Genomic DNA, 16,363 nt, shown 5'->3' on the forward strand with positions numbered 1-16,363 from the left:
AAATTTATTTTGCAAACAAATTAGTCTTACTAGGATTATCTTTGATAGAAATGAGGGTGATTGTAGAGAAAAAGAAGGTTTCTGTAGAAAATTATGACAAAAGTCTGTAAATGTCAACTTATAGCCCTGCTCATTGCCATTGATATTTTGTTATGTAATTCTACACTGGACTGGATTCTAAATTCTGCTAGTTTCCTCAATTATCCAGGCTACAAGCTACAATTTTCCAAACATTTATAACTTCCTCCAACTTTTCTAATTTGGAATCATTTAGAATAAAGAGTGCTCTTGAACCTCCTTGGAAGGGACTATACCAGGTCCTCCTCACTACCCAGACAGAAATAAAACTTCAGGAACCTGAACTTTAGGTCCAAAACTCCCAATTTAAAAAAAAAAAATCTCCAGACTCTTGGAGCTGCATACCAGCTGCAGATATAAAATTAATACTGACTAGGGAGGTTCCCCCACAGAATCAGATTGCATCCTGAGGTAAACAGCTGTCCCAAGATTGCAGATCGAGATCTTCATCTCCAACAGTAAGCTTTTATTCCTTTTGCTTTTCACTTCTTACTTTTCTTCTCTGTTAATGCACAGGAAGGTAATGCTCCTTAACTCTGGTGACTATACCTGAATCTACTGCTCAAACAATAGCTGCCAAACAAAAATCCCTAGACTCTATGGCCAAAATTGCTTTTAATATCCCTTGATTATCTTTTAGCTATGCAAAGAGGTGTTTGTGCTATGGCCAGTACCAAATGATGCAACTGGACTGACACTTCTGGGAAAGTTGAGATTCAGCTACAAAAGATTACTGAACAAGTTAGTTGGATTAAGAGATCAGCTTCTTCAATGGGGTCTTTCTTTGACTTATTTGATTCTGATGGGTTTGGGTCTTGGGAACCATGGCTCTGATGTACACTCCAGACCTTGGGAATTATCTTGCTTCTAATAATCATAGTAGTTTCCCTGTACATGTGTATTCTCTCAAAAGCTTTAAGTGCAGGCTCACATTTGCTAATCACCAGGAAAATTACCTACCTAAGATCAGAATGTCAGAAAAGGAGTGAAGAGAATGACCAACTTAAAGCATGTGAACCTGATGTGACCTGTGAATACCAGAGAGATTCAGCAAAAAACAAAATAAAACAAAACAAAACAAAACAAAACTGTGAGCACTCCAATGCAGTAGCTGGGAATAGCACTAATGCCTTAAATTTTTATCACATCCCTCAGTTAGGCTGAAAGTCTATTCAAGGGGGGGAGGGGTTTAAGCAAATAAGACAACAGGCCAAAAATGAAGTCACTTGTGTTAATCACCACATTCTCCAAACTGAAACTTAATTATTATTTTGGCTTTCCCAGTAATGGAATCTTAAACAAGTCCATCAGGAATCACCTGATTAGCACTAGTTAGGTTATATGCCTGACAGATCCCTGTCATCCCCTAAAGGAAGGTAACCTTGCAATAAGCAACCTACTTTTACCCATTATAACTTCCTGTTGCTGCTCTCATCTGCCTATAAAAGTGTTTGATTTTGTACAGAGCCTTTCAGCTCTTTTCAATCTGCTAGATTGAATGATGACCAATTCAAATTGATTTTTGCTCAAATTAGCTCTAAAAATTTTTAGTATGCCTCAGTTTATATTTTAGCAGTAGGTGTACTGACCATGGAATGTAATATTGTAAGTGCAAGTACAGACTGATTAATCTGTGAAATCAATTTAGAATGTATACTCACACAACAATGGGACACACTGAGTATTTTTATTCTACAAATTTTGCTGATTTCTAATTTTTAATTTATTTGAAATAGTATGTGGAACTCTGCTAAATGTAACTGACAATTAATTACTTGTACCACTATTAAAGGTACATGAAAATACATGAATATGGAACTATAGTTGGATTTTGCTGTGGCCAGTACTGTGTCATAAGCTTTGTGTCTTTTAAGGTTATCATTATAGCATTCATTCATTCCACAAATATTTCCTCTATCAGCCATTGTGCAGGATACTAGATTCCTAGAGATCCAAGCATTTGGTTAAAAAAATACAGATAGAAAAATACTAGAGCATGTACTAGCTACCTGAGAATTCTGTAAATTCAGTTTTCCCAGAACACCTAGGTTTGATCCAGAGAAAACTAGTCTCTCACTTCTGATTGACTTGTTACTTGTAACTAAAAGGGTCTCCAATATGAGCTAATGGGAGAAATTTTATGAAAGTAAATTGATAGTCAAAGTATATCAGAATCGAAGGCAAGGGATATGTGAAGAATGAGACACACACACACCAAAAAAAAGATAAAGCGAGGTAAACAGCAGCCATAAACACTAATGTCTATCATACAGTAGACATTCAATAAACACTGGATGAACCAATGAAAGAAATGGGGTGAACTGTAATATTGGTCTAAAATGAGAAAGGGGTTCATAAATCAAGATAGGAGGAAGCAGAAGACAAGCAAAAAGAGTGGGAAGAAAATGAGAAGCAGTGGAGTTCAGATAGAGGAAACAAAGTATATATTCCACATCAGAAAAAGAATACTTTTACATTACCTCAAAGTTAATATATTCTTCTTATATGCTTCATATAAATAGTACAAAAGACTTTGGTTCAAGAAGCAGTCTGTTTTTTCAAAAGGGAATTCAAAATATTCAAAAGGGAATACTGTGATTTCTCTTTTCCAATTGCCTGTAATGCTTTATGTGCTAGTGATGCCAAAACAAATATATTTAGAGCTTGATGTTAAATAGATGCAATATGCCAACCCTACCAGTTTTCATGATATGTGAACAAAATTGTATTGCTATGTATGATTTGAGGGAACCATTTCAGGCCTCTTGAAGCCTGTAACAAAATCAGTAGGATACTGAGAATGGCATATTTTTTTAGCTTATTATATATTAGGTAAAAGAACATAGTGATACTATACACAGAATTCTAAACAGTTAATAGTTATATTGCACAGAATTCTAAACAGTTAATCTGAGTTCAATAATTTTTCAGAGACTAAATATTCTGGGCCATGCTATAAACCCTTTTATATATAAAAAAAAGTGTCCTTTGGTTTACAAAATAGGATGTAAATGGCTAGGAATAAGACAACGTGAATTTTTAAAAGTCAAGAATATAAAAAGATAAATACAAGCAAATATTGAGGCACTAATGATGTAATATGTAATGCAAAAACTCCATACTTGACATTACTAGATGTTGTAGCACTCTAAAATACTAACAGGGTTGGTTTGTCATGGCTACATGGTTATGGAAGGTAAGCTATGCATCAAAGACAAAAAATACATGCTTTATCCAAACTTCAGCTTTCCACACTCAATTTGTTTTCTGACTCTGCGAAAATTTTGCTTACCAGATAGTTCACTATAATTCACAAAAGAAAGAATAGCAGGTTTGCAGACAGATAAAAGCAATTAAGTTTAATTTTGGACATGTAAAATACACATATCTTTGGAACATCTACGTACAGAGAGAGTCTGAAACAATTCCAGTTCTGATTCCTTCAGCCCTTGGAGCCTTATTACCTCAGGCATGATGAGTTTTGTTCATTTATCAAAGTGTGCTATACAGATATGATCATTCCAATGTGTCATGACGTAAATATGTTTGGGAAGCACAGGTCCAGTGAGAAACTGAATAAATGACTTTAGAACTCATGAGATGATGTCTAGACTAGAGATTTTTGGGTGCTGCAAGCACAGAGGTGTTAGTAAACCCACACAGAAGGATTTCAACTCCAGGCCATGATGGAGTAACTGGTACTAGACTTGCTTTTCTACTTTAATAATTAGAACCCTTGACATAATATTAGAAAGAGTTGTTTGTAGTCATTTAGCTATGAAGCATAGGAGTATGACTCTCAAAAAAAGGGGAAACAAAGTCCTACCATTACCACACGTTGCTACCTGAAAGCACTTTCTGAAGGATAGCACAGCGAATGAGAACTCAAGCTGACATAGAAGTCTTATTAAGTAGAAGAGACAAAGTTTAGAGTTCAGAGAGACTTGGGCAGAAAGAATTTGCATGGCAGTGTACCAGAAAAGAGGGAGCTATATAGAGGAAGAATATTAAAAAAAAAAAAGAAAGAAAAAGAAAAACACCTTATTCTATGGGCCCTATGGATACTATCATTGAATACTAAGCCATGAATGGCCAAGATACAAATCTTCATAGATTTTATCAGGGAATTTAAACTGAACAATTCCAAGAAGTGACACAGAGTTGGGAGATGTTTAAGTTACAATCAATAAGAATGAAGAGACAAAAGAAGTCAGGCCTTAGTAGTACACCTAACCTAGCCAGTAAAAGATACTTTATATTTGTACTAACAAGCTTAAAAAGAAGCCTCTAATGAACCAAGCTGATCTACAAATAACTACCTATAAAAGAAAATTCAGTAGTCTTTAAAAGAAGTCAACAAAATCAGGACATGCAAAACCCATAATTTTATAATTTAATCAAAATTACTAGATATAGTCATAAGAGGAAAGTACATAGCAATAGAGGTCTATCTGAAGAAGCAAATTAAATGTCAAATAAACAGCCTAAATTTACACTTAAAGGAGCTAGAAAAAGAACAAATGAAACCTCAGCCCAGCAGAAGAAGGGAAATAATAAAGAGAAGAAATAAATTATAGAGAAACAACAACAACAACAACAAACAATAGAACAGATCAATGAAATAGATCTTTTAAAAAATTAATGAAATTGATAAACCCCAACCAGACTTATTAAAAACCAAAAGACAAAAGACCCAAATAAATAAAATCACAAAAGAGAAAGGAGAAATAACAACCAACACCAAAGAAGAACAAACAATTATATGAGAATACTGTGAAAAACTATATGCTAACAAATTGGACAACCTGGAAGAAATGGATAAATTCCTAGAAACATACAAACTACCAAAACTGAAACAGGAAGAAAAAGAAAACTTGAACAGACCAATAAACACAAAAAAAATAGAATCAGTAATCAAATGTCTCCCAACAAACAAAAGTCCAGGGCCAAATGGCTTCACAGGTGAATTCTCCAAACATGCAAAGAAGAATTAATAACTGTTCTTCTCAAACTGTTCCAAAAAACAGAAGTGGAAGGGAAACTTCCAAATTCATTCTTGAGGCCAGCATTACCTTGATACCAAAACAAGATAAAGACTCCACTAAAAAAAGAGAACTACAGGCCAATATCCCTGATGAACATGGATGCAAAAATTCTCAATAAAATACCATCAAGCCGAATCCAACAGTATATTAAAAGAATCATTCACCATGACCATGTGCGATTTATTTATACCACATTAATAAAATAAAGGATAAGAAACATATGATCCTTTGAAAAGATGCAGAAAACGCATTTGACAAAGTACAATATTCATTCATGATAAAAACTCTCAAATAAGGAGGATTAGAGGGAACACTACTCAACATAAGAAGGGCCAGCCATGTAGGAAAAACCCACAGCTAATATCATCCTGAATGGGGCAAAACTGACTGAGAGCTTTTCCTCTACAGTCAGGAACAAGAAAGGGATGTCCACTCTCACCACTGTTATTTAACATAGTACTGGAAGTCTCAGCCATACCAGTCAGACAACAAAAAGAAATAAAAGACCCAGATTGCAAGGAAGAAGTCAAACTTTCACTATTCGCAGATCACATGATATTCTATGTAGAAAACCTGAAAGACTGTACCAAAAACTTGCTAGAACTGATACACAAATTCAGTAAAATCATAGGATATAAAATCAACATTCAGAAATTTGTTCCATTTCTATACACCAACAGTGAAGCAGCAGAAAGAGAAATCAAAGAATCAATCTTATTTACAACTGCATCCAAAACCACAAGATATCTAGGAATAAACCCAACCAAAAAGGTAAAAGATCTGTACTCTGAAAACTATAAAATACTGATGACAAAAATTAAAGATTACACAGAGAAATATTTTGTGCTCATGGATTGGAATAATAAATATTTTGAAAATGTCTATACTCCCCAAAGCAATCTACACATTTAATGCAATCCCTATCAAAATACCACTAGCACTTCTCACAAAGCTAGAACAAACAATCCTAAAACTTCTATGGAACCACAAACACCTGGAATAGCCATAGCAACCTTGAAAAAGAAAACCAAAGCTAGAGGCATCAGAATTCTGGACTTCAAGTTATATTGTAAAGCTGTTGTGATCAAGACAGTATGGTACTGGCACAAAAAAATAGACACATCAATCAACAGAACAGAATAGAAACCCCAGAAATAAATCCACAACTATATGGTAAATTAATCTTTGACAAAGCAGGAAAGACTATCCAATGGAAAAAGGACAATCTCTTCACAAATGGTATTACGAAAATTGGTAATCTACATTCAAAAGAATAAAACTAGACCACTTTCTTACACCATACATAAAAATAAGTTCAAAATGGATGAAAGGCCTAAAAAAAAACCATAAAAATCCTAGAGAACACACCTAGAGAACCACTTTGACATCAGCTGTAGCAACTTCTTACTAGAATGTCTCTTGAAGCAAGGGAAACAAAAGCAAAAATAAACTACAGGGACTTAATGAAAATGAAAAGCTTCTGCACCGTGAAGGAAATAATCAACCAAACTAAAAGGTAACCTAGGGAATCAGAGAAAATATTTGCAAATGACATATTGGATAAAGGGCTAAAGAACTTATAAAACTCAACACCCAAAAAACAAATAATCCAGTTAAAAATGGGCAGAAGATATGAACATTTTTCTTATTTCTTTAATTTTAAAACGTTTATTTATTTTTGAGAGAGAAAGAATGCAAGAGGGGAAGGGGCAGAGAAAGAGGGAGACGCAAAATCTGAAGCAGTCTCCAGGCTTTCAGCTGTTAGCAACAGAGCCTAACATGGGGCTTGAACCCATGAACCGGGAGATCATGACTTGAGCCGAAGTCAGTCGCTCAACTGACTGAGCCACCCAGGCACCCAGAACAGACATTTTTCTAAAGAAGACATCCAGAGAGCTAACAGAAACTTGAAAATATGTTCAACGTCACTCATCATCAGGGAAATACAAATCAAAACTACAATGAGATATCACATCACATTAGTCAGAATGGCTAAAGTTAACAACACAAGAAACAACAAGTGTTGGCAAGGATGTGGAGAAAGGGGAACTCTCTTGCTCTGTTGGTGGTGATGCAAACTGGTGCAGCCACCATGCAAAACAGTATGGAGGTTCCTCAAAGAGATACAGGTAGAAATATACTATGATCCAGCAATTGCACTATTAGGTGCTTATCCAAAAAATATGAAAATACTAACACAAAGGGATACATGCACCCTGATGCTTATACCACCATTATGAACAATGGCCAAATTATGGAAACAGCCCAAATGTCCACTGAATGAAAAAAGGTGGCACACACGCACGCGCGCGCACAGACACACAGACACACACACACACACACACACACACACACACACAGGAACATTACTCAGCCTTAAAAAGGAATGAAATCTTGCCATTTGCAACTATGTGGGTGGAGCTAGGGAGTATTATGCTAAGCAAAGTAAGTCAGTCAGAGAAAGACAAATACCATATGTTGTCACTCATATGTGCAATTTAAGAAACCAAACGTATGAGCATAGGGGGAAAACCAGAGAGGCAAACCAAGCAACAGATTCTTAACTATAGAAAACAAAGTAATGGTTTTTAGAAGGGAGGTGCGTGGGGGGATGGGTGAAATAGGTGATGGGATTAATGAGTACACTTGTGATTAATGAGTATACTTGTGTATGGAAGTGTTGAATCACTATATTATGCACGTGAAACTAATATTACACTGTATGTTAACTGGAATTTTGAAAGTTGAAAAAAATCACTAGACATACAAAATTGAAAAAAATGTGACACATAACCAGGTTAATATTTATTCATTAGGAAAACATGTAGAAGAAGTAAAGGGGGACAGAAATGCAATGCTTGAAAATACCCAGACAAGATTGAGAAGATGGGAAGAATAAAAAGGAGCTGACAAGAGTCACTTGAAAGGTTTCATAGAAGATTTTAGAAAAATCAAAAGATGTTGAGTCACAGAAGTCACATAGGGAGAAAGCTACAAAAAGGAGGGAGTGGTCAACAAGGAGATCAAGCAAGATAGAAACTGAAAATTGTCCCCTAGATTTCACAGATGATACCTTCTAAGCCTGGTGAAAATATTTTCAGTGGAGAGGCTGGGGTAGAAGCCAGATTGCAAAGGCTTTGATGAGTGAGTATGATGTGGAGAAAAGATGCTAGTTGTTTCTTCAAGGCAAGATTGTCTCTGACACAGGGTTGGCAAATATGTGTACATTTCTCCTTTGAAAATATTTTTTAAAACATTCTACAATCATTGCTAAAGCAATGTCTCATTTCTTTTATAGTCACATTTCTTTCAATACACAATTTCCAATGAGAATAATGAAATTAATTTGTTACCAAAAAAGGCATTCAGCAGCTTCTGAACCTGGATATTGCTGCCCACAGTACGGTACAATCCTTCTGTCTTGATCCCTAGGGAAAAGAAAATCAGGTCAGTTTTGTTTATACAGCTAGAGCTTTCATTTCCCTCTAGGTAGAAAAGTAGGTACTTTCACCCTGGCATCAGTTCAAACAAGAAAGGGTCTCCCTACTCTCTCCTAGCTTTCTAGCCCTCCCCTGCAATAGGGGGCCAGTTTTGAAGCAGCTCTCCAAATTATTCTCTCCATACTTTCATTTGGATTATACGGAGGTTTCATTAGTGTGAACAGAAGAGAATATACACTCTAGTAAATAGAAAAATATGCTTAGGTTGATAGCAGCAGATGGCTGAGAATAGTGCTGCCATCTTGGAAAGGAGCTAGAGTTTAACTGATAAAGGAGGAAATATCAATCATCAAGCTGCCCATGAGCAGCAATATAAAGGAAGAAAGGCCTGAACTATGGCAAATGTGAAACAAAAGGCTATTTTGTGTATGGGGAAAGATTAAAGCAACATTTCAAGGAAAAAAAGAGGCTTGGCTCATATACTACATGCCCACATTCTAAATATTCCCAGAGAGAATCTAGAGAGTATCATGAACATGGAAAAACACTGATTCCACATTTGTCTGAGTTAAGCTTTGCACCCCATCAATTTTTTTAAATTTATTTATTGAAATTCAAGTTAGTTAACATAGAGTATAGTATTGGTTTCAGGAATAGAACCTAGTGATTCACCACTTAACATATAACACTCAGTGCTCATCCCAACAAATGCCCTCCTTAATGCCCATCACCCATTTAGCCAGAAATTTTTAAACCAATATGTATTATGGCAGAAATTGAACTCTTATTTATTTGTGATGGAACCATCATAACACTACTTGAGGAGTGCCCATTAGTAGTTCAGAATACTTTAAAAGCCATTTGAAGATCTTTGCCTTGTTTTTGAAATACAAGAAGCTGTACATATTTAATAGATATAACTTGGTGAGTTTGGAGATAAATGAAACCATCACCATAATCTATGCATAAACATATCTATCACCTTTAAAAGTTTTCTGCTGTCCTCTTTTTTCTTTAGTGTTTTTTCCAATAAGAACTCAATACAAAATCTACCGTCTTAGCACATTTAAGTCTGCAATACAGTATTATTTTTTTAAATGTTTATTTATTTTTGAGACAGAGAAAGACAGAGCATGAATGGGGGAGGGTCAGAGAGAGAGGGAGACACAGAATCTGAAGCACGCTCCAGGCTCTGAGCTGTCAGCACAGAGCCCGACGCGGGGCTCGAACTCACGGACCGTGAAATCGTGACCTGAGCCGAAGTCGGACGCTTAACCGACTGAGCCACCCAGGCGCCCCTGCAATACAGTATTATTAACTATAGCTTTATGCTGTACAGCAGATCTCTTGTATAACTTAGAACTGTGTACCATTTGATTAATTAAGCTATTTCTCTTTAAAAGGAAAAAAACCACAAATTATTCCAATATGCTTGGATACCACTGGTTTGGAACTTGCTGGAATTTTACAAATTTGTGTCTAGTGTTCAAGGTATATAGTCTTCATTCCTAAAATGAGTCCTGAACAATAAATGACATCATTGCTACTTTCAAGAAATTGACCCAGGATAAATTCAGAGTGACCAGATTCAAACACTGCCAATACTCTGGTTCAAATCTTACCTTTTGTCTCAATGACATTGATGCACTTTCTAACAAACTTGAACCCTATGTCATTCAGCTCCACTGTTTCAAATAAAGGAAAACAAAGTTAGATCCACTATAACAAGCTTTACCTACCAAGTATTTATTGATCATGTTAGGAGACTGCAGTTAGAGAATAAGGGGTATGGTTTTTCATCTCCAATACTCTTAAATGGAAAGGTCTTTGTATTCAGGGGGACTTAGAGTTTTTACTCTTATTACACAAAATGCTTTAATTATCCCTTTGCATTATGTTTGTTTTAGGTAGTAGCAACATCAAACGTGAAATGGTGGGCTAGAAATGCACATAATTTCTATCATGTGTTTAGAACAAGAAAGAGATAATGTTCTTTTCTATATTAATATTACTTCCCACAACATAAGCCAAGATAAAGTGACTTCCTTATTTCAATAAGTAGACATATTTTTAAAAAATAGGTCTGAATTCTACTCCACACAGTTGCATCCATAAACACACTTGAATCAATATTACATAACACAGATGATAGGAAAACTGGCAGTTTGTAATGTCAATAGATTGTAAATTTGACTCACTTTCTTCCTGTTTTGTTATGGGGCTGTGGTAGATCTACAAAAGAAGAGAAAGAAAGAGTCATGTCTATTGTGAATCACTATAGGTAAGTACAGCAAATAATACTAACTCTCTTTCCCCAGAAAGTCCATCAAAACCATTAGTGACTCTAAGGCTTTAATGGAAAAGTGGGCTAAACAGAATCATCTTTGACTAGGTCCCTAGAAAACAACTGATTTAACAAATCTGAAGACTAAACTAGATTCCAAGTAGCTCACTGTAGCTGAAGTTGTTGCCTACCTATTTTAGAGATTTACTTATGTAAAACTTGGAGAATTTTTCTGATAGAGCAAGAGAAACAGTCTCCTTATGGGACCTGGGTAGTGGGCATTGATGGTAAAATTTAAATGTGCCCAATACCAACCTCCTACCCCAAAGGCTAATTAATGGGTATTTCTCTGTAGAAAAGCAAGTGTCTGTCTGAAAGAGATCCACACACTGACCAAGATTTCTTTGAGTTATCGTGAAATACACATCACGATAGCTATGTGAGAGGCCAAACAGGAGATCCTTGACTCTTGAAGTCTAGCCTGGCTGTTTTTTTCATTATAAATTTTATTCATTATAAAATCTTGGGCATGTCCTTTTCATTCTCTATTCTTCAAACTTCATATCTCTAAAATGATTTGAGTTGGAGTAGATGTTCCTTAAAGTCCTAATCTTCTTTGATACTTTAAGCAAAGGCATGCATACCATGTATAAAATTAATGAAATGGGGTGTTTAGCAAGGCAGCAACAATAACAATGTGAAACTGCAGGAAATAAACCTTCTGTACAGTATCTGTTAGAGTCCACTTTAACAATCTCTCCTTTTAAAAGAAAACTTTCTGCATATGTGTGTATACCCATGGATATTTCAATGAGAGAGATTTCTGTTTTGGGAAGCCCTTGCTGCCACTTTTATAAACAAGTTATTTGTGAAAAGTCTAGCATAATCGAGTTGTTAAGGATCCACATTCAGTGGACCCATGTTCTATTATCATTCTCCACAAAAAGCCATCTGCATCCTTCGATCTTTAAAACTTAAAGGGAGAACAAGTTCCAATGACGGAATTAAGAATAAAATGTTTCACTGAGCCTGCTACCATCTTCCTCGAGAAACATCATAGGCATGCAATAGTTAAGCTACAGTCTTCTGGGAAGAAGGGAGGAGCAACAGGTCATGGGCTACTTCCTGTATGACAATCCTCATAACACCCCTTCTCTCTTTGCTACCTTCTTGGTTGCTATAAGTACATTCTGAAATCTGTGCACTTCTCTTTAGTTTCCAGGACACTGAGGAGACACAGAAAGAAAACCTTGGAGTATTTCCCCTCTTAGCACATTTTTGCCTTGAACAAAACAAAGATATTAGACTGTACACAAATACTATGGAATCTCAGTAGCTTCACACTCATTCTTTATCCCACTTCCATTCATTCAATTTTTCAAAGCAACTCTGTGAGGCAGATAGAATGGAGATGATTCAACCCTTTTCACTGAAGAGAAGAAAACTGAGTCTCAGAGAGATAGAATACCTTGCCCAAAGTCACACCACCACTGATGGCACAACTGGGATCCAAATTCAGGCTTTTGTAAATCTAACGGTAGGAAGCTAATATTATTTCATACACCACTAGAAGAAATTTACTTGGAAGATACTGAAGAAAAAAAAAACTCTCTTCAGGAATTTATGACTCTTCAGATTGGTCTTTCTATGACAATCACTAAACCTTTTAAGGTACTGCTTGTCCTCCTGTGTAACAATGTTCTAAATGGAGTGGTACATCTTGGGATATAGGATGGTAGCACCATCTTCTCCACCAGCTATACCCTTAAAGAGAGTAAGCTGATATGGGAATGTAAAATAGGGGCAGCAAAACCGTTTTGAATAAAATCTTAATAAATCCTTATTCACAGTTATGAAAATTATTTTCCACCTTTCTATATGAACACATTAATTTTATAAACTGACAAAAGGGCTTAATTTTCTTTAAGAAGATCTTGTAGGCACAGCTGCATAATCTAACACTGAAGCAAGAAGCTAAGAAACCTGGATTCTATCTAGGCCCAACTTTTATGTCTTTTCAGATAGTAATCCTAGAGAAGTCCCTCATCCTCTATGGAACTCAAATTGCCTTACTTTTTAAACAAAAAATGTTGAGTAAACAATTCCTTCTAACTCTAAAATTTTGAGTCTGAAGATCTGACTCTTTAAATGTCCTAGACCCACTAGTACCACCAAGGGTACTCATATATTGGACTATATTGCTAAGTTTCTACAGTGTCCTCACATAACTTACAGGTTCTTTTCCATCCATGGCTTCCATCCATAGCCTTCTGTTAGCTTCCGAAAGAGCTTGCAAAGTTATGGTTCCTGGCCTATAGAAAAAAATGACAAGTTAAAAGCAGAAAACTCACCTAAAGAATGGAACCTGGTTCTACCAGGAACCTTATAAAGCAGCCTAGAGAGGCTGATCTAGGGTCCCTATCAGCCCTGGAAGGTGTCACACCGAGCAGACACATACAGAATTCCAATTTTTCAAAATATCCTTTACTCAAAAAAACAATGGAACATTTACAAAACAGTATCTTTGGGAACCCTGGAGAAGGTGGTATCTTGGCAGCCTCATGCCAGGGTCAGGCAAGGAAATAGAGTCAGATGTCAAGACACCTCACCATTATACATATTTAAGTTGGCTCGATAGCACTTGAGCCTAACTGTGGCTCTCTCTGCCTTTCTCTCTTGGAAGCTGGAAGTTTGTTCTGGGCACTAGGAATAAGCATGTTCAGCCACAAAAAAAGATGTCTGTGCTACTTCCACCACCTATGATGTCCAAGGAGTATTTCTAGTTGGAAATAATTCAACAACATGAACACTGGCTCAGTACAGGGAGGAGGCCTTTTTGCTGACTTAAGCAATTTTATGACTAATAATAACTAATAGTTATTGAGTGCTCACTATGTACCACATTCTGTTGTAAGTACTTTATAGGTATTAATTCATGAAATCTACCAGGAACCTTATAAAACAGGTACTATATAGTAATCCCTATTTTACAGAAGGGGAAACTGAAGCACAGAGCTCTTAGCTACGTTGACACAGTGGGTAAGTATAGAGCCAGAATTTGATTTTAGGAATTCCGGTCCAGTAGTCTTTCTTTTCTTTCCTTTTCTTTTTCTCTTTCTTTTTCTTTTCTTCCCTTCCCTTTCTCCTCCCCTCCTTCCCTTCTTTTCCTTTCCTTCCCTTTCCTTTCCTTTCCTTTCCTTTCCTTTCCTTTCCTTTCCTTTCCTTTCTTTTCCTTTCTTTCTGCCATCTTCTTTCTTAACCACTGTACTACAAGGCTTCTCCATGGAAGATGGCCTCAAAACCATTTTTTGGTATTTATTTGTATGCTACCTTTAACCAGAGATACTCCAAGTTGATATACTCTGTATGGCCTTTTTAGACCTTCATGACTAAACTGGGAATTGCAGATTGGCCATATCATTGCAAACATAAATCTTCCTCACATTATCTGTGTATCTGCACCATTATGAGAAACTGGTTCCTCTTGTTCCTTCTATGTTAAGACTCTCAGAGTCACAAAATGATAAGAATAATGTCAAGAGAGCTCAGAAAGCCTGGAAAAGTAACTTGGGCTCTATGGGCTTCAGTTTCTGTATCCATAAGGGTGTCAGACAAGATGAACTGGAAGGTCCTTTCCAGTTTTGATATCATAGGATTCCTATTCTATCTTCCATTCTTTTATTCCATTAAAGTACATTTTAAAAAGGAAAGTCTCCAAGTCTTCTTTAAGTCAAATCAACTGAAAACCAGGACTTGGCTTTGGGAACTGGATTCTTTCAAGTTTACCTTTCTCTAACAAATTGCCAACCTTCTGGATATATTACATGGGGATAGAAAGCTTAGAAATAGTTTTGGAAAGACAGGAGCCCAGCTGAATCCTGAAGGCAAAAAGAAGGAGAACAAGTAAATTGGGAACAGACTTAAAAGCAGACAGTGTAGATCAGGTATGATATTAATCCTACTCTGGAACTCAGCTTCCCTATCTGGGAAATCAAAAAGCCAGTGTGTGTCTTCCCTTAACTGTAAAGAGAAGCTGAAATAATAAATAAGTAACTATTTAAGAAGCATTTGAAGATTCTCAGGTGCTACAGAAAGTCAAATTTAAAGAATAATCATAAGAACAGGATGACAAAGTAGAAAGAACATTGACTTCTAGTCCAGGCTCTTCCATTGACTATCTTTATTATCTAAGACAAATCCCTTGCCCTCACCAAGGTCCCAGTCACTCAATCTGGAACAAAAAGTCATATACAGCATATGTGCAGTATAGTGTAATGGTTTAGTGTGGGCTTGGAGACTAAAATTCCTGGATTCCAATCCTGGCTCTACCGTTTGCTAGCAGTGTTACCTAAGTTGCTTAATTTCTCTCTGTCTCCTTGTCTTCCTTTGTGAAATTGTGAAATACAGTCACCTCATATGACTGTAGTGAGGAATAAAGGAAATTATACAATTTCAAGGGCTGAGAATGGTACCTGGCACATAGAAGTTACTCTGCAAATGTTAGCAGTTGTTCTTTGTTATTGTTATTATTATTATTGCACTTCAAGCTCTATGAGCTATAAGTCTGTGGTTTCAAATACTGGCAGCAAAGCTAATTAAAGAAAAAAGTTATCCTCTATTCCTTAGATAGAAAAATGGACTCAAAAGAGCTCTTTGCTCTCTGTGCTTCAGGGACATGAGTACAGGTACCCAATGCCTGCTGGGAAGTCTGGCTTTATTTTTTATATCAGATTTACTAGCCAGTAAAGCAGATGTCACATCCCTCAGATAACTCCATGTGCACACATGTACCTCATCACCTGTTCGTTATTTTATTTGATCCTTTATTTCACAGCATATTTATTCTCATTCTAAGATGATGTAGCAAAATTAAAAAGAACATGGACTTTGTAAACCTCTAAGGAAGTGTTTGAGCTCAGCCTTGCCACTATGTGACTTTGGGCAAGTCGCTTAATGTAGTCAAGTCTCAGTTTCCTCCACCTGTAAAATAGGGGAGGGATTCAATGACTGAATGTTTTTTATGTGCCCAATATGTGGTAACTTAAATCACAGACACATCAAAACTTTAATTCCTGGGTTCTAGTCTAAGAATTCCTTAGTATTAGGAGTGGGAAAAATACATTTAAAAATAAACACCAAATGTTGTACCTACCATGAGCCATGCATAGTACTAGGTACAAGATATATGAAGATAAACTGGTCCCAGCCCCTAACCTCAGGGCCAAACTGTCTGCAACTGCTTTGTGTATATGGGAATATTATTTGCAAGAAGCTTGCAAATTTAAGCTGAAAGGGGAATCAGAATGAAACTAGACACACATAAAAAAAATTTAATTTCTGGGGCGCCTGGGTGGCGCAGTCGGTTGGGCATCCGACTTCAGCCAGGTCACGATCTCGCGGTCCGTGAGTTCGAGCCCCGCGTCAGGCTCTGGGCTGATGGCTCAGAGCCTGGAGCCTGTTTCCGATTCTGTGTCTCCCTCTCTCTCTCTGCCCCTCCCCCGTTCATGCTCTGTCTC

General features: G+C 36.5%; 1 protein-coding gene across 8 annotated transcripts in view; it reads right to left on the minus strand.

The window, feature by feature from the left end:
• Positions 1-16,363, minus strand: part of OPHN1 (oligophrenin 1) — a 541,657-nt gene that overhangs the window by 189,879 nt on the left and 335,415 nt on the right. For all 8 annotated transcript variants that reach the window (XR_009257107.1, XM_058713537.1, XM_058713536.1 and 5 more), the window contains 4 exons: positions 13,081-13,159; positions 10,762-10,795; positions 10,186-10,248; positions 8,477-8,551 (listed from right to left, as the gene is read on the minus strand). Coding sequence is in view for 7 of the 8 variants with exons in the window: in XM_058713537.1 (XP_058569520.1) it covers positions 8,477-8,551; positions 10,186-10,248; positions 10,762-10,795; positions 13,081-13,159 (251 nt within the window). In the remaining variant the exon portion in view is untranslated. The remainder of the gene's footprint in view (positions 1-8,476; positions 8,552-10,185; positions 10,249-10,761; positions 10,796-13,080; positions 13,160-16,363) is intronic.

Source organism: Neofelis nebulosa, chromosome X, assembly GCF_028018385.1.
Source record: "Neofelis nebulosa isolate mNeoNeb1 chromosome X, mNeoNeb1.pri, whole genome shotgun sequence".
NCBI lineage: Eukaryota > Metazoa > Chordata > Mammalia > Carnivora > Felidae > Neofelis > Neofelis nebulosa.